Here is a 24,861-nt window from a genome sequence, read left to right as displayed (position 1 = left end):
CAGCAAAGAGAAGTGGAGTTTATTCCGATGTTGACAGTGACGCCTGGAGGACTCTGGGCTCCCACTCAGAAACAGCGGAAGGAGACTTTGGGGGCGCACATCCTCTCAGCCCACAGGTGATGTTTACCAATATCCCATCAGCCCAGCCCATGAGGCGGGGAGAATCACGTGGGACAGTCAATTGGGCTCCTGAACACAGCCCATCCTGGACAGAGGGTGTAGGGAGGCTTGGGGCTCAGCCACATGCGGCCTCGGCCACCTGTTCACACTGTGGGAGTCCCTCGGCCCGGCTGGCCAGGCTGTAGTAATAGTTCCGCATACGTTGTTCCACAGTCAGGAAGTCCGGGCGATCTTCCCACCTGTCGGGAAGACCCAGAACCCAGCGTCAGCCAGAGGGTACCAAAGGTAACAAGGAACGGGGAGTTGGAGCAGACTTTTGGGGCTCAGAGGAGGGAGGGCTGTTGGATGAGGTCTCCTTGGTGTGAGATGGATGGAATTCTGGGGTGCCCAGCCTTAACAAGCAGAGCTGCTGCCTTACAGAACACGGATAACCATGTCATATTGAGTATTATCCAGGAGGTACAGAAACAGTGCACTGGGGGCTGGAGAGATGGCTCGGCGGTTAAGAGCACTGTCTGCTCTTCCAGAGGTCCTGAGTTCAATTCCCAGCAACCACATGGTGGCTCACAACCATCTGCAATGGGGTCGATGCCCTCTTCTGGTATATCTGAAGAGAGCAATGGTGCTGGTGAGATGGCTCAGTGGTTAAGATCACCGACTGCTCTTCCGAAGGTCCTGAGTTCAAATCCCAGCAACCACATAGTGGCTCACAACCATCCATAACGAGATCTGACTCCCTCTTCTGGAGTGTCTGAAGACAGCTACAGTGTACTTACATATTATAAATAAATAAATAAATCTTTTTGATACATAAATAAATAAATTAGAAGAAGAAGAAGTGCACTGGAGCTCAGAGTGTACAGTCCTGCCCACAGGGACCAAGGATGTCAAATACAGACAGGCTGGGTACATGAGCCAGGTGCAAGCTTACACAGGGGTGGGTATGTGGCTTGGGAGGGGGGTATTGGAGCGCCAGCAGGTTTGACCGATAGGGAGCTGGTTCGTGGTGCTGGGATGGGACCCGGCTTGGGTGTTGTGGGTCTTTTCTGAGAAAGGCTGAGTTAGCCTGAATTGAAATGGGATGCACCGACCAACCCATTCCTGTCACATGGACTGTTCCAAAGTCAATGCCGTGGTTGTTTTGAGGCACATCAAATGTTGGAACGAGTGGCTTGTTTGGGTATCTCCTTGTCATCTGGTCTGGGTGGGGTCAGGTGACTGAGAGTTAAGTGTGTTAAGCATGTGGCTCCAGCACTCGTGACTTCCCTGCATCCTTGGTCATTGAGCATCGGCCATCAATCGGTAGGGATTGATAATGAAACACTGGAAAGTCATCCTAGTCGTGGGGACACTAACATTGCGCTGGGTGACAGTGTGACAGTGTGACGTGGTGGTCTAGTACTCCGGGAACCGTGTGCTGGTGGCAGCAGGGCCATGGCTGCATTGCAGGGCCAGTGTGTTGGGGAGCCAAGCACAGATGGGGACAGATTAAAGGTAGAAGCCGGGTGTGACTGTGAGTGGAGTACTAAGGGTAAAGGTAGTGCTGACGGGGCTTGAGGACATCCTCTCCAGGTTCAGGGCTGTACAGCCACATCCCCGCCCCCTGGAACTCACTTGTATATCCAGCAGTCACTCATAAGTGCATACATCTCGGGCGGACACTCCGGCGGGCATTCCATCCTCTTACCCTGCTTGATGAAGTCCAGGACCTCGGGGCCCTTCATTTTCTGCTCAGGCCAGGGACAAGGGCGTGAGTGTGTGAGGAGCCAGGGTCTGTCCCTCACGCTGGTCCACCTCCCCAGCCCACCGCTGCCAAACTGCCCAGCCTACCTTGTAGGGCTTCTGGCCGTAGGAGAAGGCCTCCCACATGGTGACCCCGTAGCTCCAGACATCACTGCGGCTGGAGAACTTCCGGAAGTTGATGCACTCTGGCGCGTACCACTTCAGAGGCCACTTCCCTGCAGACCGGGCCTGAGACGGGGAGGAGCTGCTAGGAACGGAGCCCGGGACCCCTCCCCCACCAGCCACCTCCACCTGGGCACCACTGGGGTGGCGCTCACCGTGTAATAGCTGTCATCAGCACCCAGTGCTTTGGACAGACCAAAGTCGCTGATCTTGGCGTAGTGCCGATTGACCAGTAGAACATTGCGGGCTGCCAGGTCGCGGTGCACAAAGTTCTTCTCCTCCAAATACTTCATGCCCATGGCCACCTGGTGTAGCAGTTCCGCCACGTTGCTCACGGGGATCTCCTCCCTGGGGTGGAGGGGATGGTGGAGTCAGCCTCCCTTCCCATGGGGCATGGGTGTGGCACAGAAAACCTGGGCATCGGTGAGGTGGCTGGCATGTAGACCGTCCTTGTTGGCAGTGCTTCAATGTTTATAGGAGCCCTGGGCATGGATCCTGCTATTGCCACCATGGTGCACGTGAGGGAACAGAGTCAGGAGCTCTTCTTTGTAGCATGAGTGTGGGCATCAGAGTACACATGGGGCAGGCATGTCCAGGAAGAAGTAAAGGCAGGTGGTGTGCCCCGTGTCTATCTGTCTCTGTGTCTGTTTGTCTGTCTCTCTGTTTGTATGTGTGTGCCTCTGTGTGTATGTGAGTGTGTCTGCCTCTGTGTCTGTCTCTGTCTGTGTCTATGTATCTTTATTTCTCTGTGTGTGTCTGTGTCTGTCTGTCTGTCTGTCTGTCTGTCTCTGTGTCTGTTTCTCTTTCTCTGTGTGTCTCTGTGTGTATGTCTGTCTGTCTCTGTCTCTGTGTGTCTCTCTGTCTCTCTGTCTCTCTCTCTCTCTCTGTATGTCTGTGTGTTTCTCTCTGTCTCCCCCCACCCCCAGCCCTCCACCCCTAGGCTCACTTCTTTCCTAGCAGGAACTTGTGCAGCGGCCCGCCTCCCGCCATCTCCATGACCAACATGAGCGCCTCCGCCTGGCACACTCCGATGAGCCGCACGATGTAGGGGTTGTCAAGCTGGTGCATGATCTGGGCCTCTCGCATCATCTCGTCCTTGTCAGCCTTCTCTGTGCCCTGCTTCAGCACCTTGATGGCCACGTCGATCTGCTTCCTACCCAGTCGCGTGGCCACAGACAGCATGAGTGGGAACTGGGCCAGCACAGGCCACACCCGGCTCTCTTGCCCCACCCCCACCCCCAGTCAACCATGTACCCTCTGGCTCACTGCCAAGCCATTGACTCCCAGAGATGCCAGGACTGCCTCAGCCAGAGACACCTTCCCAGGGAGTGCCTGCGTGGCCTGTCATAGCCTGTCATGGCCTGTCAACACAGGGGTTCCAGTGTCTCCCTCTCAGGGGTCCCTGGCTCCTACAGCTCCTCTGCTCTGATACCCACACCGTGACAGAAGCCCCCCCCCCCCCGTCTTACTTGCGCATGCGGTAGACTCCCTGGCGCACTGAGCCAAAGTTGCCACAGCCAAGCTCGATGTCCGCCACAAGGAGATTCTCTCGCTTCAGGAAGAGCTTCTTGTCCTTGAGTTCCTCGGGGTCGCTGTAGGGACTCTCGTACACACTTGTGTCCATGGGCATCGGCCGGGGCTTGTCTGTCGGTGATGCTAAGCGTGCTGGGTGTACATACAGTTGCACTCCCGGGTTAGAAAGGAATGGGAACAGGGGGNGGGGAGGAGCACGTAAAGGACAGGGAAGCTCAGACACACCAGACACACGGCCATAAGCCATGATGTACCCACCCTCATGTGTCAGCATACACTAGGATATACAGGCCCATGGATGGGCGTGATGACTAAGCATTGCTGTGTATGGGGCAGACCCTGGCAATGGCTCTGTCTTTGTCAACTCTTGCTAAGTCCCACAAGCCAGCCAGGGACCCTGCTTTCGGGTGGGCATAAGCGCATGCACAGCTCCGCCTCTGCGGCTCACCTGGTTCAGGGGTGTATCCATCCGAGTTCAGGGTATCCACTCGTCTCTGAGGCTAAAGGTCACAGGGTCAGCAGCAGTCAGCGAGACCCAGCCCTCTCATGAGACCCGTGCCTGCTGAGGACACCCCGGGACAGTCCCCTGCATGGCGATCTCCTCCATCCCACCCACCCTCCCAATGTCATGTCTCAGCGCTGAGGTGCCACGCGCTCACCTGAGTGAATGTGGATGGGTGGGCTGGGAGGGTGGGTGCAGCAGCTGTTAGGGAGCAGAAGGAACAGTGAGTGTGGGAGACAGACCTCCTACATGCCTGCCTGCCTCCTGTCTCTGCCCCCTCACCTGCCACGCTGGCGCTGCTGTTGGGACAGACCTCCTTCAAGCGATAAATTAGTCCATCCGCCTTCAGCTTCAGGTACTCCACCAGCTGTGGGAAGGGGTGTCAGGTGAGGCCTCCTCCCCCCCCACCCCAAGCTGAGCACACTATCACAGGGTTCTCCTCAGAATGTGGGCGGCCTACCTGCCAGAGCGTGTCAAACTTGGTGCCTTCGGGGATGCAGTACTTGCCAGCCTTGTCCTGGCTGATGAGATAGTGGTAAACAGTTTTCCCATAGATCAGGGACAGTGCATATGTGCCCTGCTCCTTCCGGGGCCTCAGCCTGAAGGGCAGAAAGGGTGTCACTGCGACAGCAACATGGAGGGGACTTCCTGTGCCTCAGGTACTAACACACATGCTATGGGCTCCATACCCAGAACCTCCCAAAGCAACAGCAGAGAGTGGGAAAAGCCACTGCTGGGTGTCAGCCAGCTTCTGACCTTATGGTGACCATGGGGGAGGGAAACAGAGAGGGGAAAGGACACATGAGGTGATCCAAAGGCAGACTTGAATCTCTTCCCAGGGGAATACTGATGGCCCACAGTGGATATGGAGCTGTGGAGGTAGGTCACCCATGCTCACACACGCACGCACACACATGCACGCACACGCACGCACACACACACACACATACACACACACACATGCATACATATTATAACAAACACATACTGAGAGTCATACAGTGCCAACACTACATGAAACCCCATGGCAAAAGTCATTCAATACCTCAAACAACACAGTATCATGTGAGGACTACTTAACCACCCATGACTGACAATCAGCCACTGTGATGGTTTGAATGAGAATGCCCCCCCCAAAAGATCTTCTACGCTTGGTCCCCAGATAGTGGAACTGCTTGGGAAGGATTAGGAGGTATGGGCTTGTTGGAGAAGGTGTGGCCTTGTTAGAAGAGGTGTGGCCTTGTTGGAGAAGATATGGCCTTGTTGAAAGAGGTGTAGCCTTATTGGAGGGGTGTGGCCTTGTTGGAGGGGTGTGGCCTTGGAGGGGCGTGGCCTTGTTGGAGGCGACATGTCACTGCACAATATAAGAGCTATAAGTCAGAGGTCCTTCATTTGGGCACTCCTTCCGCCACCCCATTCCATACACAGACTTTCCATGTCCTCCTTGAGGCATTAGCCTGTGGTACCCTCAAATGCCCAGTCTTTCATTTGTCCACAACCTGGGTCCCACAGCCAGCGACCCAGCCTGTTCTGGCCACCTGAACCTGCACAGCAGCCAAGGCCTCCACAAGGACCTGTTGTACCTGCAAACCACCCACAGGCCCCTTCTGAGCCACCTTCACTACCCTCTAGCCACCCAGACTTCCTCTGTCCCCTCCAGGATCCAGCCTAGTGAGTACCCCGACCTCCCCAGCTGTACCTTCTTTTTTTTTTATAACCCACTAGGTTTAGCCTGGGTCCTACATCCAGCACACAGCCTAGTCTACCCTTCACTGTAGAGGATTCTAGGTTTGGCCCAGGATCGTCCCCACCTAGGTCCCCAAACCACGGGACTTTCCCAGGTCATATCAAACAGATCCACTCCCATGTTCCAGGCCTGGAACAGAAAGCCCAGGCCCCCTGCCCACCTGCCTTCATTCCATCCAAGCTATTTCCAGTCTCTAGACCCAACCTTCCCAACACCTTCTCTTCCCCAACCTGCTCTGTCCGTAACAAATTCAGAACAAAGGAAGTTCACACGCCCAGATGTCATCACAAGAATGCCTACATGAAAGATCACGCCACTATCTTTTCTCCAAAACCTACCAATCCTGTAGAAATGTTTGCCAGTGAGGATGGCTTACATCAGCAGTTCTCAACCTGTGGGCTTCAACCCCTTTGGGGATAGAAAGACCCTCTCACACCGAGGTCTCCTAAGATCACTGGAAAGCACAGATATTTACATCGCAAATCATAACAGTAGCCAAATTACAGTAATAAAGAAGCAATGGAAATAAATTTATGGTTGAGGGGTCACCACAACATGAAAAACTGCATTGAAGGGCTGCAGCATTAGGAAGGTTGAGAACCACTGCCCTGGGTGAACTCCAGGACAGAGAATGTAGCCAATCATAAACTTCATCAAGGCATTCGAGGAGCTTAGAGAAGGCACTTAAGAAACAGTTCAGTGACGTTGAGGAGAGCAAGCTTGAGGAGGATACCTGCCTGAGTGATGCCCAGGAAACCACAAGCACGGGGCTGAGGGAAGGATTCCATCAGGATAGAAACGCTGAAGGGAACTCAAGCCAGAATGAAGAAGTAACTGAGAAGTCCAACATGAAAACTCAAAGGAAAGCCATACATGTAGAATATATCAAGCAGGAGATAGAATATTAGATCTCAAAGACAAAGTAGAGGGTCTAGACCACATACCCAAGGAACACACACACACACTGTAAAAATAGTAACTTTGGGACATGATGGAAAAAAAATCAAGCCCTAGAACTGTAGGCGTAGACAGGGGCGGGGAGTTTGGGGGAGAATCTCAAGTTACTGGCATAGATAAGTTCTTCAACAAGATCATAGAAGAAAACTTCCCCAAACTAAGGAAAGACACACCCGTGTGGATACAGGAACTCATAGAACATCAAATAGAGGAGACCAGAAAAGAAAGTCCCCACGGCCTATCATTAGAACACTAGGTCTATGTAACAAAGAGAATGTGGTTAGAAGGGCCAAAGGAAAAACACGACTTGCATACAGATATTAGAAAACATCAGATTTCCCAGTGAAAACTTTGAAGGCCAGAAGAGCCTGGAACGATGCCCTAAAAGTCTGACTGCCAAGCTGTAATGGTTTGATTATGCTTGGCCCAGGGAGTGGCACTATTAGGAGGTGTGACCTTGTTGGAGTAGATAGGTGTGGCTTTGTTGAAATAAGTATGTCATTATGGGAGTGGTCTTTAAGACCCTCATTCTAGCACCCTGGAAGCCAATCTTCTGTTTGCCTTAGGAACAAGATGTAGAATTCTCAGCTCCTCCTACACCATACCTGCCTGCACATTGCCATGCTCCCACCTTGATGATAATGGACTGAACCTCTGAACCTGTAAGCCAGCCCCAGTTAAATGTTGTCCTTATAAGAGTTGCCTTGGTCATGGTGTCTGTTCACAGCAATGAAACTCTAAGACACAACCTAAAATATACCCAGCAAAACTATCTGCCATGAGAGATAGAAAGACTTTCTACAACATAAACAGCCTTAACAGCTTAGGGCTGGTGAGATGGCTCAGTGGTTAAGAGCACTAACTGCTCTTCCAGAGGACCCGTGTCCAGTTCCCAGCAACTGCATGGTGGCTCACAACCATCTGTAATGGGATTCGATGCCCTCTTCTGGCATGCAGGTAAACATGCAGCAGAGCGTTCATACATTAAATAAATAAATAGTTTAATTAATAAAAAATATAGTATAGCCAAACTTAAAGAAAACACACAAAGCTTTATTGGGCAAAGAGAGGAATAAGTATAGCAGACAGACTGTGGAGAGAGATACAAAGGCATAATTATTAAAACAGAAAATAACACTGAGAACACAAACAAGAACAAACATCAACAATGTGATGGCCACAGTGAACACATTCCAGTAATAAATATCAATGCCCTCAATCCTCCAATCAAAACACACAGACTGACTGAATGGATCAAGAAACGGAAATCCATCTTTCTGTTGCCTACAAGACACACATCTTCATTTTAAAGCTAGGTACCGCCTTGGAGTTAAATGATGGACAGAAGTGCTCCAACCAAATGGGACCAGGGAGCAAGCAGGCATTTCCATCGTCATAGCTGATGACAAAGGTTCACAAGGAGAACCTGCCAGGGTCTCCAGCCAAAGCCAGCCTCAACTAATTGTCCAGGTATCTGGCGCTTCATCATTTTTCTTGGTCTCTTGCTGTCCCCCAGGCTATTTGATATAAACACTGGGCTTTCTGGGGTCACAGAGAGGCAGGCACCAACTCTCCTATCTGGATGCCTAGTGACTGGCTGATATCTGAATAATATTTATAGTTAAAACACTCACACCCAAGCAAGAAAGTAGCACCTGGCCCCGGCTTTTGAATGTCCAGCAAGCTTCTAAAAAGAGTTTCAGAGAGTCTTTGACCATAACAAACTCATGAATATCCCCTGCTGTGGCTCAGACACACACAGACACAGACACACAAGGAACAAGGGCTCACATCTAACTTGCCCACACTATTGCTCTACACACATTGATTCCTGTGACTCTTTACACAGGTCTCAGGCAGACACTGCTGACATCTATAGAATAGATTGCTTCATTGCCTGCTACCCAGCCCAAGTCCCGTAGCCTACTAGGTTCAATGCAGGTGCACCAGCTCTGGAGTCCTTCCAGTTCACGGTGAGGACTTTACGGCATCAAAGTACCTCTGCGCATGTGAACACAGACATATTTGCTCTCTGAGCCCACACGCACACTCAGGTCTGCCTGCCCACCTGGCCCCCAGGATTTCAACCAATAAGCCCTGGCCCCTCATCAACTCCCATGCCCCACATACAGGAACTTGCCGTCGGTCTGCTGGCCGGAATAGAGCTTGCGCTCGGCCTCCTCGCGAGTCAGGCTGCTGTGGTACCAGGGCATTCGCTCGTGGGCTGTGGTGGCAATGAGCTTCTCCACCTGTGGGGCCTGGCTGATGATGGCCTGCTCTAGTGCATCGCCCTGAGGAGGAGGAAAGAGGAGCGTTATGGGAGTGGCCAAGTGGCCAGCCACCAGAACCCACTTGCTTGCTCCATACTTTCCAGATCACCTGTTCCGAAGGCGGAACCCACCCACCTAGGCACCTCTAGGGTGTGTCTGTAAGCTGTTGGAGGAACCTCCGCCAGCTCTAAGGTCTCCTTCCTAACCCACCCAGGGAGACACCGTGCCTAGGCTTCACCTTCTAGGCTAGCTTGAAGCTCATCAGCTTCAAGATCCTATACAATTTCCTGCTCAAGCATAGCACATGCTGTGAACTACAGCCTATAGTCTCTGCCATCCTTCTGTAGGCCACAGGCCTGCCCTTCAAGGTCCTCTCTGACACCTTCAGGCACCACAGCATCACTCAGGCTGCGCAAGACAAACTGCCACCAAGCCTGGACCTGTACTCCTCCTTCCAGGTCATGGACTCAACTAGGGCCTCAGCGTTCTGTCTCCAAATCCCAGGCCTCCGAGCATCTTGCAAGCCAGTGAAGACACAGCATCAGCCTCCGTGCCTCGGCCACGCCCCCTCTGGCCACGCCCCTCTGGCTACGCCCTCACCTCCAGCTTCCAGGTCTGGCGCACGTAGTCGCGCACCATAGCATCGCGCAGGCAGTCGAAGACCCCAGGCTGTGGCTCGAGTCCGGGCGGCCGGTTGCACGGCTTACGCAGGTTGCAGGGCAGCCCGTCGGGGTCTTGAGAGTAGAACTGGCAGAGCTCCGCCGGGCCGCAGTGCGCCTTCCCGCCCGCGATGGCGTACGTGCCGTTGAGTTGGCGCTCGATGGGGAAATGGTGGAAGCGTACGTCGTGCACCAGGGACAGCACGTAGCCACCCAGCGAGCGCAGGCACTGGCGCAGCAGGAACAGCCCGTCGGCCATGCCTGCCAGCTTCAGGTGCTCCTCGGCCTCGGCCCGCGAGATGCTGCCATAGAAGAATGGCAGGTGCGCCGCCGGGTCGGGCATCGCCGGGCCCTGTGAGTGCAAAGGCATTGCAGGGCCGTCAGGGCGCCTCACCTGTGCAAGGGAGTCAGTTCCAGAGAGGAGCTACCCTGTCCTGGCACCCACTTCTGAAACCCACTTCTGACTTTTTGGGGACCTGTGCACAACATCCAGACACCCCGAAGGTCCCCAGGCCTGAACTGTCCCTTCAGTTCCCAAACACATGTCATTCCCTTCCCTTTCGAAGGCCACACACGCTCAGAAGGTGGCAGCCAATAGTGTGATAGGCGTGACCATTATAGATTGAAGTCTGGATTTTTAAGATTTTTAAGATTTTTAAGAATGATGTAAGAGAGAATGAGGTTACCATGGCTAGAAGGGCCTCCTCCTCTAGCTCAGAGCATGAGGATGAGGTGGAACCATCTCAAAAAAAAACTTTTATAGCGGAAGCTGGACAGTGTTGGTCCATGCATTTAATCCCAGCACTTGGCAGGCAGAGGCAGGTAAATCTGTGACAAGGACAGCCTGGTCTATAGAGCAAGATCCAGGACAACCAAGGCTACAGAGAAACCCTGTCTTGAAAAAAACAAAACAAAAGCAGGAGGGGAGAGTGTAAGGCAGAGCAAGGCTAACCGACCACTCATCAGGGAACCTGGCCCCAACCGTCCCTGCTTCACAGAAGATGCCCTTGATCTTCTGTAATTCCCTCTGCCTTGCCCCTCTGCCCGCCAGAACCAGCTTCAGAAAGTAAGAACTGATCTGACTACCCATCCTTAGGGAGATGGTTAAGAGTCAGGATTTTACTCTGTTAAGTCTGATGCAACCATTAGGACGAAATGGGGTGTGTGGTTGGGGAGAAGAGACAGAAAAGGATGGTGGCTCGAGTATGCTACCCCAGTGTTTGGGAGGCTGAGGCAAGAGGGTCATATAAATTTAAGGTCAGCCTAGGGTAAATGGATGGGTGAGTGGGTAGATGGATGGGCAGGTGGATGGGTGGGCAGACACATAGATGATAGATCTAAGAGATAGATAGATAGATAGATAGATAGATAGATAGATAGATAGATAGATAGATAGATAGATAGATATAGATCTGAGATAAATATATGCATTGATACATGCATACTAGACAGATCTGAGGTAGATAGATGGACAAATGGGCAGACAGACAGACAGATAATATGATTGGCAAGTAATTTTAAATTGTCTACCCTAAACTACCTGAAAGGCTGCTAGTACCCTGTATCTTGTTCAGGCTTGGGTTACACCAGTGTCTGAATTAACCAAATTTCGGTGTGAATTAAGATTTATTGTATCTGCTCCGTCAAGGAGAACCACACAGTGCTGAGCCCCAGCTGCAGATCTGCATGCAGAATGCTCAGGCCGTGGTGGGCACTGTGACTGTAGCCTGATAAACATCTAAAGTACACACAACGGATGGAGAGGGATGGGTAAGAAGGTTGTCAACAATCGCTGCCCACAGTCGTTCTAGAAAAATCTCCGCAAATACTGAACTATGGCTACTAAGCAATGCACACTTAGATCCCCTGGCCATGTGGCCAATATTTACTATTGGGGAGGGGGCTTGAGGTGGGGGCTTCATGTAGCCCAGGTTGGCCTCAAACTCACTATGTGGTTGAGACTGATTAAACTCTTGATCCTCCTGCCTCCTCCTCCTATTTACTGGGAATATAAACCTGCACCAACACACCAGGCTTAAAGGCAGGTCCTAGGCAGGCCTTGAACCTGAGATCCTCTTGTCTCATTGTCTTCAGCATTTGCCTAACAGCATTGGGTTCCCATCAGAGCCAGCTGTACTGTGTGTGTGTGTGTGTGTTTCATAACATCTGGTTGAATACACATTGCTTGGCTGCATCTGGATCTATCACAGAACCTCTGCCTCATATGGGAAGGCCCAAGAAATGTGCCACCCCACAGGAGCAAGCAGCAGAGCCCTATATTGCTCATGCTCCATGGTGAGATTATCATCTGTGACTCAATAATTCTTTCCATTCAGTGTATATCTGCAAATCGTGGGGGAAACACCATATTATTTTGAGGATTGCAAAGTTTAGCCAGCAGGTGAATTCTCAGATATGGAATCTGTGAATAACGAGGGCCAATCCCTCTGATTAGCACAGCAGAATGTGAGCTGCAGAACCCAGGGCTGGATACAAGACCATTCACTCTTTCCACCCTCAGTACTCTTGCTTTTCTGCAATGTTGAAAACAATTAGCTCATCATAACAACTACCTGGTACCTACTGAGCTGCCCAGGAAGACTCGGAAGGGACTCGGTGTCCTCCTTATGCCAATGAAGGCATCCGGGTGTAAGGACAGGCTTGGTAACTGAGAGAGGCTGTGTCTGCTAGGAGTGTCCAGGGAGGGGCAGGGATCGAGGCTGAAGCTGGGGAAGATACTTGGGTGGGAGCAGGCCGAGGCCCCGATCACATGACAGAGATGCAGGGTGGGAAGCCATGGGCTACCCAGCCCCACAACACTTAATTGCAAGCAGTGATCAGAAACCCACACCATCATTGGTGCTGCAGTCTTGGTCTTTCCACTGGGAGAAGGGTAGTTTCCAAACTGGTCTGGTGATACACACTTGTGATCCTAGTACTTGGGAAGCTGAGCCTGAAGGACTGAGTTCCAAGCTAGCCTGGGATACGGTTAAGGCCCCTGCGATAGTGAGACCCTGTCTCAGAAAACCAAAAAAGGGAGGGGAGGGAGGGGAGGGAGGGGAGGGAGGGAAGGACCCTTTAATTTTTTCAATTATTTTGTTATATGTATATGAGCGTTTTGTGTGCATGTATGTCTGTAGATTAGATGTGTGCCTGAAGAGGGTGGGCGTTATAGACAGTTATGAGTCCGTTCAGATGCTGAATAAAACCCAGGTCCTTTGGAAGAGCAACCAGTGCTCTTCAACACAGAGCCATCTCTCCAGCCCCAAGAGAACCTTTTCTAAAAAGAGTCTTTTAAGAGAGTATTTCATGAGATGACCTGAAATAAGCCACCAACTTCCAGACTCCTTAAAAAAAAAAAAAAAAAAAAACCTGATAGAAAAGCTTCCATGGGAATTTTTATAGCAATTTTTATTCAAAACTGTCAAACGCTGAAAGTGACGTAAATATTTCTCAACAGGTAGAGAGAGGCAGGTGCGTCCAGTGTAGATGGCACAGCAGCATGCCCTGTGACCAAAGCAAAGAATGGCTGGCTGCCAACCAGGCTCCTGTCAGAACTGCAGCAGGGAGCTCTGTCGGCCGGCAACGGGTGGGGGCGACTACAGGGACCTGACGGAATCGGAGAATAGCCTACAGTTTGGCAAAAGTAGCTGTTTCTCGCCTGCACACATCTGTCAGATCAGACCTCTTCCATGGGCGGTCTGAAGACACCACTGGATGTAAACTACCTCCATTTTTAAACAAAGGGTGGGAAGAGCAGCTGGGAAGTTTAGCCGTATTCACATCCTCAGTAAGAACAGAAGCAGGAAAACTTTAACAATCAGGCTGGCTTCCCTCTGGGTCTCCATCTGACTGACTCCCATTCCCGCTCTCATCTAGCCTGGTGCCCTGCTCCACCCCTGGCTAGGGAGGTACTAGGCAAGCACCTGATGCTCCATGCCAGGTCCTCTTGGGAGTGGGTGTCGTGTCCCTCCCTTCTGTTTGGTCTCAGATCTCTCTGGTCCTCACAAAGTCCCTGGCTTGACCTTTTTGGTCCTTATACTTCCTGTGTGTTCTCTCTCTCTCTGTCTCTGTGTGTGTGTGTGTCTGTATGTCTGTCTGTCTGTCTGTGTCTGTCTTTCTGTGTGTGTGTCTCTCTCTCTCTCTGTCTGTCTCTCTGTGTATCTGTCTGTGTCTGTCTCTCTTTGTGTGTGTGTGTCTGTCTATCTGTCTGTCTCTCTCTGTCTCTCTCTGTGTCTCTGTCTCTCTCTCCCCCTCCCAACCTCCCTCTCCCTCCCTCTCTCTCCATCCTTCTCCTCGTCCCTCTTTCTCCCTCTCTCTCCTCTTTCCCAGCCTTGCACCCTTACTTGATCATCCCGCCATAGCTATCCAAATTTTACACGCATCTCCCCAAAGTCAGATCTCTCACCCGATGTTGTCTTGTGTCACCACCACCTCCTTTGACCTCCACCAACTGTTTCTATTAATACAAACAGACCCAGATCTCAGCCGCAGAATGCCTGTGGTTAGCTGAGTCCCCCACTGTCTGTTTCCACTTGAGCTGAGCTCTGAGACCTGCAAGCTGCTCCTGGGTGATTTGTCACCATGGCCTCCTTTGCTCAAGAACCTACTATGGCCCCCTAATTGGATCAAAACTCCTCCACACTCTGCTCCAGCCGGGCCAAGTTGCTTGCTTTCCTTCAGACCCACTTCCAGATGTCTGTCCGTGCAGGACTTTACTGAGTTTGTCTTCCCTGGCCCTCTCAATCTCCCCAGACCCAGGCAGCCCTTCCTGGAGGCTCCTAAGGCTGCTTTCCAGAGTATAAGGCTGCAGGATAAGGCAGCAGGGGTCAGGGAGTAGGGACTTGTTCTGGGGAGGGGGGTCGGTAACAAGGATGGTCTCTGGAGCAGGAAGCTGTGGCAGGAAGCTGTCAGTCACACTCTTTGAGCAGCTTTGCCCCACATGGCCACAGGTGCAGCCTGGGTAATCAGATGTTAGTTATAGAAGAGAGGCTGAGGAGGGCTGGATCTCAGGGTCTACTACAAGGCTGTAAGCCAAGACTGGCATCTCAGAACAAAGGCCAAGGTGGCCCAGAGGTAGGTGTTCACCCTGTTTCCCTTCCATCCTTTGTCCCGCTACTGTGACAGCCATCATGATCATCATGCCCTGCCGACAGCCAGCCATCCCAGGGCTGCCTGCATCCAGGCATGCGTTTGTATCCACCTTCCTGGCTTTTCTGGTTTGTTCTCCTCCTATTCATGCAACATGGGAACCAAGTCTTTAGGGATACTGTAGCGAGAGATGCTGAGACCAGAGGAAGATGACAGAAAAAGGCAGAAGATGAGGGCTAGGGGCAAGATGTTAGCACAAGTCTTTGTCTCCCGCCTGCAACCAGGCCAGACTGGTGTGGTCCAGCTGCTCCCAGGAGCCAGCTGGCTCACTCACAGCCTCCTAGTGCAAACTTGGACTCAGAGCCTGAGCATCATCATCTCTCATTCAGACCACCGATCTGTCCTGAGTGTGTCCTTCAAGCCCACCAGGACCCTGGACCCTGCCTGGGCTGATCCAAGGGCCTCATCAGAGGAGGAAGCAAGCAGGGCTTAGGTGAGGAAGCCTACTATGGTCTTTGCTCCTCCCCATCCCAGGATTACCACCACATCTTCTCCTGCAGTGCCCTGAGACATGACAGTGAAGGATATGTCCAGGTTGGGCACCTATTCACCATGGCTGCGTTCAACTCTGCAAAGCGACCTCACTGATGGTCTGTCTACACCATGTAGTGTTCCCATATGACTCTACCCACGGCAAATCCACGGCACAGGCAGAGAATGGGAAACGATCATCAACAGGAAGGTCACCTCCATCTCCCAGGAAGGAGAGCTTGCCAAGATGGAGTCTACTGGTGTCTTCAACTCCACGAAGAAAATCAAAGCACACTTGCAGTGTGGAACCAAGAGGGCCATCATCTCTGGCCCCTAGGCTGATGCCCCTGCGTGAACCACAGGAAGCGCCATTCGTTCAGAGTTGTCAGCACTACTTCCTGGAGCTCCAACGGCTGGGCCCCCTGGCCAAGGTCACCCACGTCAACCTTGACATTACTCAGGGACTCACGACCACATGGCACGCCATCACCACTACCCGGAAGACTGTGAATAGTCCCTCTGGGAAACCCTGAGCAGGAAGGCCACGTCCAGAACGCCATCCCTGCATCCAGTGGCCGTAGGAAGGCTGTAAGTCATCCTAGAACTGAGTAGGAAGCTCATTGGCCTTCCACGTTCCTACCCCCAATACGTCTATTGCCCTGAATCTGACCCACCCGACCCGGAGGAAGTTGCCAGATCCAGGGACATCAAGTAGCCTGTGAAGTAGACGTCAGAGGGAGTCCTGAAAGGCCTTCTGGGCTACCCTGAAGACCAGGTTGCCTCCAGCTACTTTAACAGAGATACATATCCCTCTGCCTTCAACACTGAGTCCCGTATTGGCTTTAGCAACCACCATGTCAAGCTCATTTCCTGGTGTGACAAACGCTAGCCACTCAGCTATATTCCCAGTCCCCCCACCACACCACACTTTGCTTTCTTGAAACAAGGCTTTTCTATATCCAACCCTCCTGCCTCTACCCGCCAAGTGCTGGGATTGCCAGCATGTGCCGTCACACTTGGTCTGTGGACGTTCTCTTACTTATGCAGAATCACTGTCTCCCTGTTCTAGGCCCCCTGTGCTCTCTCTCCCCCTTGGACCCCATAGCCTTCACCCAGAGTCCCTCTGTAGTCACAATTGCTTATTTCTAGGCCACATTCGGCTCCTCACGACAGACACAGAGCTGGTATTGGTCACTCAGCAGAGTTCCATCTTGATGATACGATAAGCACCAGCGACCGCAGTTACTGTAGTAAGCACACCACGGAGGGCAACGGGCTCCTTCCTGGTTTTCCAGGATAGATTTACATCCCAGGGTCTCAGATCTCCTAGAGAATGGTGGTATGGAGCCGGCCAGAAAGCTGGGCTCTCCACTGCTCTGAGACAGGGCCATGGATTCTGCTCAGAGCTGCCAAGCTCCCAAGCACGGGGCCTGGTTCCTTCCTGTGCTGACACACTCACTCTGTCCTCCCTTCTGCCACAGGAACCTGCTCAGTCTACTTGCTCAAGCCCCTCGGTGGCGGTGCAACAATCATGGTCCAAGCTGGGGGCCTCTGCACTGCTTAGATACCCCCCTCCTCCGCTCCATTCCAGTCTGTCCCCTGACTTCCCTATAGCACAACCTCTAGGTGGCTCTCCACACCAAGCCCATCCCCTTGTTAGCTTTACCACTAAATATGATACACATGCATCAATATGTTGACATCTTGCTTGGTCCCTTGCATGTTTCATTTTCATTGCTGTTAAACATCCGGGAGCCAAGAAGGACTGTAATGGGCTGTGTTGAACAGGGATGCCCCTTCAAGGGCCTGGCAAGCGTGAGGGTCACAAGAAGGGCTGGGAGTAGGAGGCCTGGGGGCTTCACCATCTAGAACACGGGTGAGAAGACCTGCTCAGGGACCTAAGCCAGCCATGCCTTTGCCCCTAAGTCGGGATTCCAGCTGCCCCTCTCTGCTAGAAAAGTTCACGTTGCCATGCCCCCCCAATCCTTCCCAGGATGCATCGGGTACCTAGGAGGGGGAGCCTTCCTCAGCCCCCACCTCCCACATCCCAGCCCTCACGGTCATTGTCTATCACTCTTTCTGTGATTGCCCTGAGCCTGGCTCCTCCGGGCACAGCCCACAGCAGCCCCTTTTCTATCTTGGCCCCTGTTTCCTCCCACACAGAGAACAAGGTCGGCGATTCCTCACGAGGCTGTGGGGCATCCTTTAGGATCTACACCACTTACCCTGTTCCTCAGCACCATTGCCACCTGGGGACTGATACTCCCATTCCTCATCTGGGGAAACTGAGGCTCGGAGAAGCTGACGCCAGGCTCGCAACCTGACCCACAGTCACTCAGGCCCAACAGAAACTGATGTCTCTAACTAATACCGTACAGGAGAGACCGCAGAGCTCTGAGCCAAGTCCCTGGGGACCCCAACACTGCAGCCGAACTACTTGGACTGCCAAGGCCTTGAGGCTGGTGGGGGCCAGAGACGGTCTCAAATCCAGCTCGCTGAGCATCTGTTAATTGATGGGACAATGTCCCTCCAACTGCAGAACAGTCCGAACCCCAGCCCAGCCTCCACTGACTGGATTCTAGGAGTGATGTGACCCCTAAGCAAGGCAGCTTCTGCGCTCTGGATATCCAGCTATAGGACAGTAAAAGGTAGGTAGGAAACATTGGGGTGACCCAGGACAGGGCCCCATAGAGTAGAGGAACGGGGAGGGAGGGGCGGTGGAGAGGAGTGTTTGACAGCATTCTTGACATCTACCCATTGCATGCTGGGATTACCCAAGTTAATACCAAAAACATCTCCAGAGATTAGCACCCACTGGGGACAGGCGACGTCAGCTGGCTCTAGGTCAGCATGACCCCATTCCTGTGGTCCTTGGGCCTGAGCAGGGGTGGTCAGTATAGGGTGGTCCAGATGCTGCAGGCCTCGTGGAAGTTTCCAGAATCTGTGATCAGGGTCTGAGACCCTCCAGAGCTAACGATAACAATTAGCACCCTAACAACCTATTAACTATATGGCACCTACTATGTCCCTGAGCACTGATGTGTCAGATACAGAAACTGTGAAAGCACAGAGAGGTGGGGTGACTTGCCCAAGGTCACACAGCAATAAGGAGCAGGCAGATCTAAATGGACCCAGGCCCCTGGCCCTAAAAAGTGTAAACTTCAACACCCTCCTAGCTGCTGGCCCACCAGGGTACCTGCGGGGATTGCAGAGCCTAAAATGAAGGTGAACTTTGGGTTTGTCACAGGAACCTCTGACAACTTAGGACTTGGTGACCCCAGTCTTTCAGCAAGGCTTCAATGAACACCTACTGTGTGCTTGATGTCCTAGCTAAAACAAGAACAATGAATGCCTCTGTGACCGTTCACATGAACCCTGCTGTTTTCTGCCAGGCCTCACTGTCTGAGATCCCTCTTCCAGCCTCTTACCCAACAAACGAGGCAAGCATTTAACAGGCAGCCAACTCTGTATCCGCTTTTTAAATGCAGGTTCAGAGAGGGCAAGAAAACTGTCAAGGACACACAGCTTCTGAGCAGAAATGTAGCGATTGGCTCCTTTCTCCCTGCTTTAATGTGACCTGCCTACGAGTAGACCCTGACTTGAGCCCCTCACCAGAGCTACTGACATTTTTTTGTCCAAGCTCACAGGCCTGTTGTACCAGCCTGCCTCTGCTGCTTTCTGAAGCCAAGGAGCTGACCCAGCCGGAGTCTAAGAACTCAGAAAAACACACCGGAGTACCGGCACCCCTCGGGTGACCTGTTTCCCCAGGGGTTGCCCCTTAGCTCCACACTTGCAGAGTCTCAGGTCCCCACCACTTGGGCCTACCCAAGCCCAGCCTCAGGCCCCTGTGGACCCCACCCTCCTCACACAGAGAGATAAGAGTAAGGGAGTGACACACATTCACACTCCCTCCACCTGGGGCTCCAGTCCCCAAAGGCCAAAGGGTGGCCACTCACCTGGACACCCTCGAGGCTACCACAACTCACAGGGCACGGCAGGGCCCAGCCGGAAGGCCTGGTATCCCCAGAGCACCCTTTCTCACCAACACCTTTCTCTGCAGCTCAGCCTATTTCCTTGATGCGAAGACAGGAAAGAGAGCCGTGTTTGAAGTTTTGACGTCAAAGCAGCAAAGTGCTGTGTGGAAGGAAAATCACAGGCCGCATGCTCCTGGCGGGGCAGAGCACATTTCCGGGGCCACGTAGTACCAGCCGCAAGGGCGACGGGAGCACAGGAGGAAGGCGGGGATTGTAGCAGCCAGGGATGGGGCAAAGGCTGCTTCCCACAGTGAGCCCCCACCTGAGGTGGGGGGGACCTGGAGTGTTAGGGGAAGGGCAAGTTCTGGAAAGGAAGGGTCCCCAATGTGTTCCTGTTCTAGATAAGGTTACTATTGCTGTGATTAACACTGTGACCAAAGCAAGTTGGGGAGGAATGGGTCTGTCTATCTGGCTTATACTTCCACTGCTAATCATCAAAGGAAGGCAGGGCAGGAACTTAAACAAAGCAGGAAGCTGGAGGTAGGAGCTGATGCGAAGGCCATGGAGGGCTGCTGCTTACTGGCTTGCTCAGCCTGATTTCTTCTAGAACCCACGACCACCAGCCTGGGGATGGCTCCACCCATCATCAGACGGCCCACAACGCAACCTTATAGAAGCGTTTTCTCAACTGAGGTTTCCTCTCAGACAACTATAATACGTGTCAAGTTGATATAAATCTAGCCAGTTCAGTGCCCAATTTCTTGGAAGTATACAGGGGCAGGCTTCTGCCGGAACCCTAGAGGCAGGCTAAAGCTCTGAAGCTGGGGTGAGGGAGGGGTGAGCCCACTGAGACTCCAGAGCTAAGCTGGTGTTCACCTAGAAAAAGCCACGATGGCAGGGCTGTTCTGGAGGGGCTCTGGGAAGAACTGGCTCTGGAGTTGGAACAAGTAAACGGGGTCCCCGACACTCACACGCTCTAGTCCAGCCCCACACGGGTCTCCCATCTTGACCACTTCACATATCAAGATCATACTAGAAACGCGCATCGCCCCCAAAGTCTCTAGGAGCCACACCAGCTACTTGAAAGCATCAGGGGCCGGGGAGGGGGGAAGGGGGACGGGGGAGATGGGCGGCATTCTCCTCCTCCAAGGTGGGAGTCTCCAGTGCTCGGAGAAGGGAAATCTTGGTCTCAGCAACCCACAAGCCCTGCACTCCGAGCCCCTTCCTGTCCCACTTCGTGGCCCTCCCTGTCCCAGAAGCTTGCGACTGGAAACAGTGTCATGGCTGCAGCCCGCAGTATGTCTGCTTCACTGAAGAGAGGATGCAGGTCGCCACAGATAGGAGCATGTGTCCCATGAGGTTGCAGGAGGGAGGCGCGTCCTTTGAACTTCAACTTCAGAGGGAAGGGCTACCAGATGCTAGGGAACTCGGCCTCTTCAGCGGTGTGCAGCGCATCTAGGGGGTTCCAGTAAACACTCGCGGTGGACTCGGAGCCTGGGAAGAAATTGAACCCGCGCCCCAACACCTCCAGGTGTGCGCCTCCGAGGAGAGGCAACTTGGCTTCCCCCAGGAAACCTCCCTCCGCCTCACACTGGCCAGAGAGGCCCTTGTGCGCAGGCAGCTGAAACTAGGCAGGTCATGTTTGGCTCCATAGCTAAAGGAACATCAGACCTCAACTGGAAACATCTGGCAGGTGCCCTGGGAGGGGAGGGCATGGAGCCTCAGCCTTCCAGAGAGGTCAGCTCTATTGCCAGCACCACCACCTCCACCTGCCCCACAGCCCCAGCCACTAGGACCACCTCTTTCACCAGGGTCCCTCCTGGATTGACCACCCCCCGCCCCCCCGCCCCCCCCCCCCCCCCACACACACACACACACACACACACACACACACACACACACACAAAAAGTGACTCAGCTACTTTCCTTCTGGGCTTGGCTAGGGTGCCTTCTTTCCCTCATCTGTTTCTACCTCTTGGGGCTGTTGTGAATATTAAAACAGGCCTGAAAACCAACTCTGCCTGTAATAGCTATCCTTATCAACTGGACTATATCTGGAATGAACTACAATCCAGAAATGGAGGGCACACCTGTAAGATTTTTTTTTTGGGGGGGGGGCCTGGGTTGAAGAGGGTGGATCTACTTCTAGTCCAGACCTCTGAGATAGGAAGACACAGGTCTTTGATCCGGCTCTTGAGGCAGGAAGGCAAACCTTTAGTCTGGGCCACACCTTCCGTTGGAAGCCTAGATACAAGGACATGGAAGCAGGCTCTTTGCCTGCTTGCCCTCAGCCTGCCAGCGTGGCTATTCTGTCACTGGCATTAGAGTCTCCTCACACTGAAGGCCAACTGAGACACCCAGCCTTGTGGACTGGGCAGCTACTGGCATCTTAGGGACTTCCTGTTCACAGCCGGTCATTGTGGGATTAGCTGAACCGCAGCCTCTAAAACATTCTGGCTTATGCTGTGCAGCCCCCAAATTCTCTTGCGTTCTCCAGGGGAACCTCTGGGGTACTGAAAGCTGCCAAGCATCACGTAGGAGGCTGGGAAGATTGAAAGTGACCATCATCCTTGCAAAGGGAGCCAAGCTAAGGAGAATCAACCGATTGCTCGATTGCTCGACTGCTCGATTGCTCCGCTCGCAGCAGCCGCTGACTGTGTGCCCCTCTTGAGCGCTTCTCAAACCGCTGGCTCCTTCTGCAGTCTTCAAACCTCCGTGGCAGTTGCCAGTACCTCAGAGTCTAACACCGACAATCAGCCTATCCCTTTGCCTCCCACCAGAGGCCTGCTGTAGACAGTGCAGACGCTGACCTGTTCCCCGCGGAGGTGACGGTCCGATAGCGGAGAAACAGACTTAGCAAAATGAGGGAGTGTTCCATACAGTACGCCAATACCTCGGAGAGAAACACTGGGAATGAAAGATCTATTGGAGGGCCGGGCGTGGTGGCACACGCCTTTAATCCCAGCACTTGGGAGGCAGAGGCAGGCAGATCTCTGAGTTCGAGGCCAGCCTGGTCTACAAAGTGAGTTCCAGGACAGCCAAGGCTACACAGAGAAACCCTGTCTCGAAAAACCAAAAAAAAAAAAAAAAGAAAAGAAAAAAGAAAGAAAGAAAGAAAGAAAGAAAGATCTATTGGCGCATCGTGTGGAACTCCAGTCAGGGCAGGACTCACTGAGGAGACATCTGGAGTCAAGACGTGAAGAGGATGCCCGGGACCATGAATAGGTATAGGGGTAGCAAGCAGGACAGGACAGCCTAATGCAGGAATGTGTCGTGAGGTGGAGGTCTCTAGCCCTAGTGTGTGAGGGGTGGGGGATGTTACTCGGCTGTCAGAGTGTTTGCTCAGCACGCACGAGGCCCTGGGTTCCACCCCCCAGCACCACGGCATCGCACAGTGGTACATGCCTGTAGTCCCATTATTCAGAAGGTACAGACAAGGAGTTCAAAGCACGGGCTGTACGGGTGGCTTGCTCGTTTGGAGTGTGTACTACTCTTGTAGAAGATTGGTGTTCAATTCCCAGAACCTACTTAAGGCAGCTCCCAACCACCTAGCAGCGCTCCAGCTCCAGGGGATCTAACGCCCTCTTCTGGCCAATGTGGATGCTTCTACTCTCGTGCGTAAACATCTGAGAAGGCTACGCTGATGCCGTGACAGACCTCAAATGGGCAGTTAAGAAGACTAGGCCTAGGAACTGAGTGAGTCCAGGCAAGCCCAAGCAAGCCAATTACTAATAGGAAAAAAAAAAAAAAAACCAACCCAGGTGCCAGCCTTCCTGCCGTGCCCCAATAATGGTTCCAGAATGCCTAGAGATAGAGTAAGATGAAGCTCATCAACCCGAAACTCCACGGTGCTTTACAGCAAGCCTGCGAGCTCACTTGGGTGTCTTTCTGTCTTGGTAATGGGAGACCCCAGCATGCTGGACTTCTGCATTCACATGCTCTATGAGTCTGGAGTATCGTTCCTTGGGGAATCATGGACCCTCACATACCTACACGCAGTCACACACATACACATAAGAACAAATACTCCAGATTCTCAAAGTAAGCCTTGGCTGGGATCCATAAGACTGTCCCAGAAAGCAAATGAACACAGGAAAGAACAGTGTTTGGAAATTATTGTATGAGGGGATGAAGATTCCAGAAATGGGCTTCAGGACACCAGCTCTGGGCTCAAACCACAGCCCAAGGGTTGTTGCCTACCACCTGCTGGCTCCTCCCTCGGCCTCATTTTCTTCCTGGGCTTCAAGGTCGGGAGTTCACTTCAAATCCTGTCAAAGAGCAAGAATTGTTTTCTCAGCATTCCCAGAGAATGCCCACCCCCACCCCAACACAGAGCATTGAATGAGTGGGTCCTATCTCCATCTCTAAATAGCGAGTCCCAACCTGTCTCTAAAGCCAGTGGATGGATATGGGTGTGGCCAGGTCAGGCATGGGTGGAAGGAAGGAATGCAAAGGATGCTGGGTAGGCAGAAAACCAATATATTGCAGAAATAAATCACAGAAAGAAAAAATTATACTGAGCAGTACTTTGTGCCTGCAGTGAGGGTAGATTTGATACGACAACCCCACCAAGGAGGCTAGCCTATGTCATAGAGAGAAACCGGCCAAGAGTAAACAGACTTGAGACTTCTCTAGGACATGGTGGAACACAGAGAGAACACAGCCACCACCCAGCTGGACTCTAAACTCAATGCCATCTGCTGACTCACCCAGAAAGGGACAGGGGGGCAGGAAGCCCACCAAGTAGAGGGGAGATGATAAGACAAAGAGCACCCCCTCTAGGTGAAAATGAAGGAGACAACCGTGGGCCCACAGGCAAGGGGTGCACACATCCAGAAAGAGAAGCCTGAGAAAGGGACAGGAGATCTGGGTCGGAGTAGCCTGCAGCTCAGAATTGGGAGCCCAGAGACTGGACTGAAGCCCATGAGGGTACACACGACCAGACTGGTGCCGCTCATCTGAGCTCCAAAGGACCCTGGTCCCTACTTTCTACAGTGTCTCCAACCCAGCCTAGTGTCTGGCCCACAAAAGGTATTGGCGGAATGAGGACGCCAAGGCTCAGAGCAGGCCTAGAAAGGACCAGTGGCAGAACAAGGCTGGGACCAGCTCTAGGTTGGAGAACCAGCTAGAATCGTGAGGTCTCAGGCAGGGAGTCCCAGTGAGGCTGGGCACTCTACAGCTGTCACCTCCTCCCTTTGGTCCTGTGATGACCAAGCTCACAGAGCAGAGATACAGGGTAACTGTGTCAGCTCTGATGGGCTATTCCCTCCTCCCCGCCCACCTCCATCTCTGGCTTCTTTGATTGTGATGTGGGGAGGCCAGGCCCACACAAGTCAGCTGTTAGGGGAGGGGAGACCACCATGGTGAGGGTCACTGGCTACTGTGTTTAGCACAGAGTGCTGATGCTCGCCTGAGTGAGGACCAGCTCCGGATGCTGGTGAGGCGGCAGCTGTCTCCTCTGCAGGCTCGCCCACTCTTCCCTTCTGCCCTTGGTAGCCCCCTCCCCTCCTATTCCCCGGTTCCTTCCCCTCATGCCTGAGCCCCTGGAAGATCGGCAAGGTGGGAGTATCCA

General features: G+C 52.8%; 2 protein-coding genes across 3 annotated transcripts in view; both read right to left on the bottom strand.

Annotated features, from left to right (window-relative positions):
• LOC110321893 (tyrosine-protein kinase ZAP-70) lies at positions 1 to 19,416 on the bottom strand. 2 transcript variants are annotated; one of them, XM_021198480.1, is made up of 13 exons: positions 14,102 to 14,289; positions 9,635 to 10,045; positions 8,895 to 9,055; positions 4,521 to 4,659; positions 4,343 to 4,427; positions 4,218 to 4,261; positions 4,007 to 4,058; positions 3,495 to 3,690; positions 2,972 to 3,178; positions 2,181 to 2,373; positions 1,951 to 2,091; positions 1,735 to 1,847; positions 1 to 359 (listed from the first exon to the last, which is right to left on the bottom strand). In XM_021198480.1, the coding sequence occupies exons 2-13, from the start codon at positions 10,034 to 10,036 to the stop codon at positions 236 to 238; spliced, it is 1,857 nt and encodes a 618-aa protein (XP_021054139.1). In that variant the 5' UTR covers positions 10,037 to 10,045; positions 14,102 to 14,289; the 3' UTR covers positions 1 to 235. The 2 variants fall into 2 exon arrangements, with proteins under 2 accessions (XP_021054139.1, XP_021054138.1); XM_021198479.1 differs by lacking the exon at positions 14,102 to 14,289 and adding an exon at positions 19,272 to 19,416 and having other exon boundaries at positions 3 to 359.
• A 3,970-nt stretch (positions 19,417 to 23,386) lies between these two features.
• The window catches only part of C5H2orf92 (chromosome 5 C2orf92 homolog), a 36,484-nt gene continuing 35,009 nt past the window's right edge, over positions 23,387 to 24,861 (bottom strand). Inside the window, exon 9 of the mRNA XM_021199441.1 lies at positions 23,387 to 23,557. The gene's annotated coding sequence lies outside the window, so the exon portion shown is untranslated. The remainder of the gene's footprint in view (positions 23,558 to 24,861) is intronic.

This window comes from Mus pahari, chromosome 5 (assembly GCF_900095145.1).
Source record: "Mus pahari chromosome 5, PAHARI_EIJ_v1.1, whole genome shotgun sequence".
Classification (NCBI taxonomy): Eukaryota; Metazoa; Chordata; class Mammalia; order Rodentia; family Muridae; genus Mus; species Mus pahari.
This window is presented reverse-complemented; position numbering and strand designations above follow the sequence as displayed.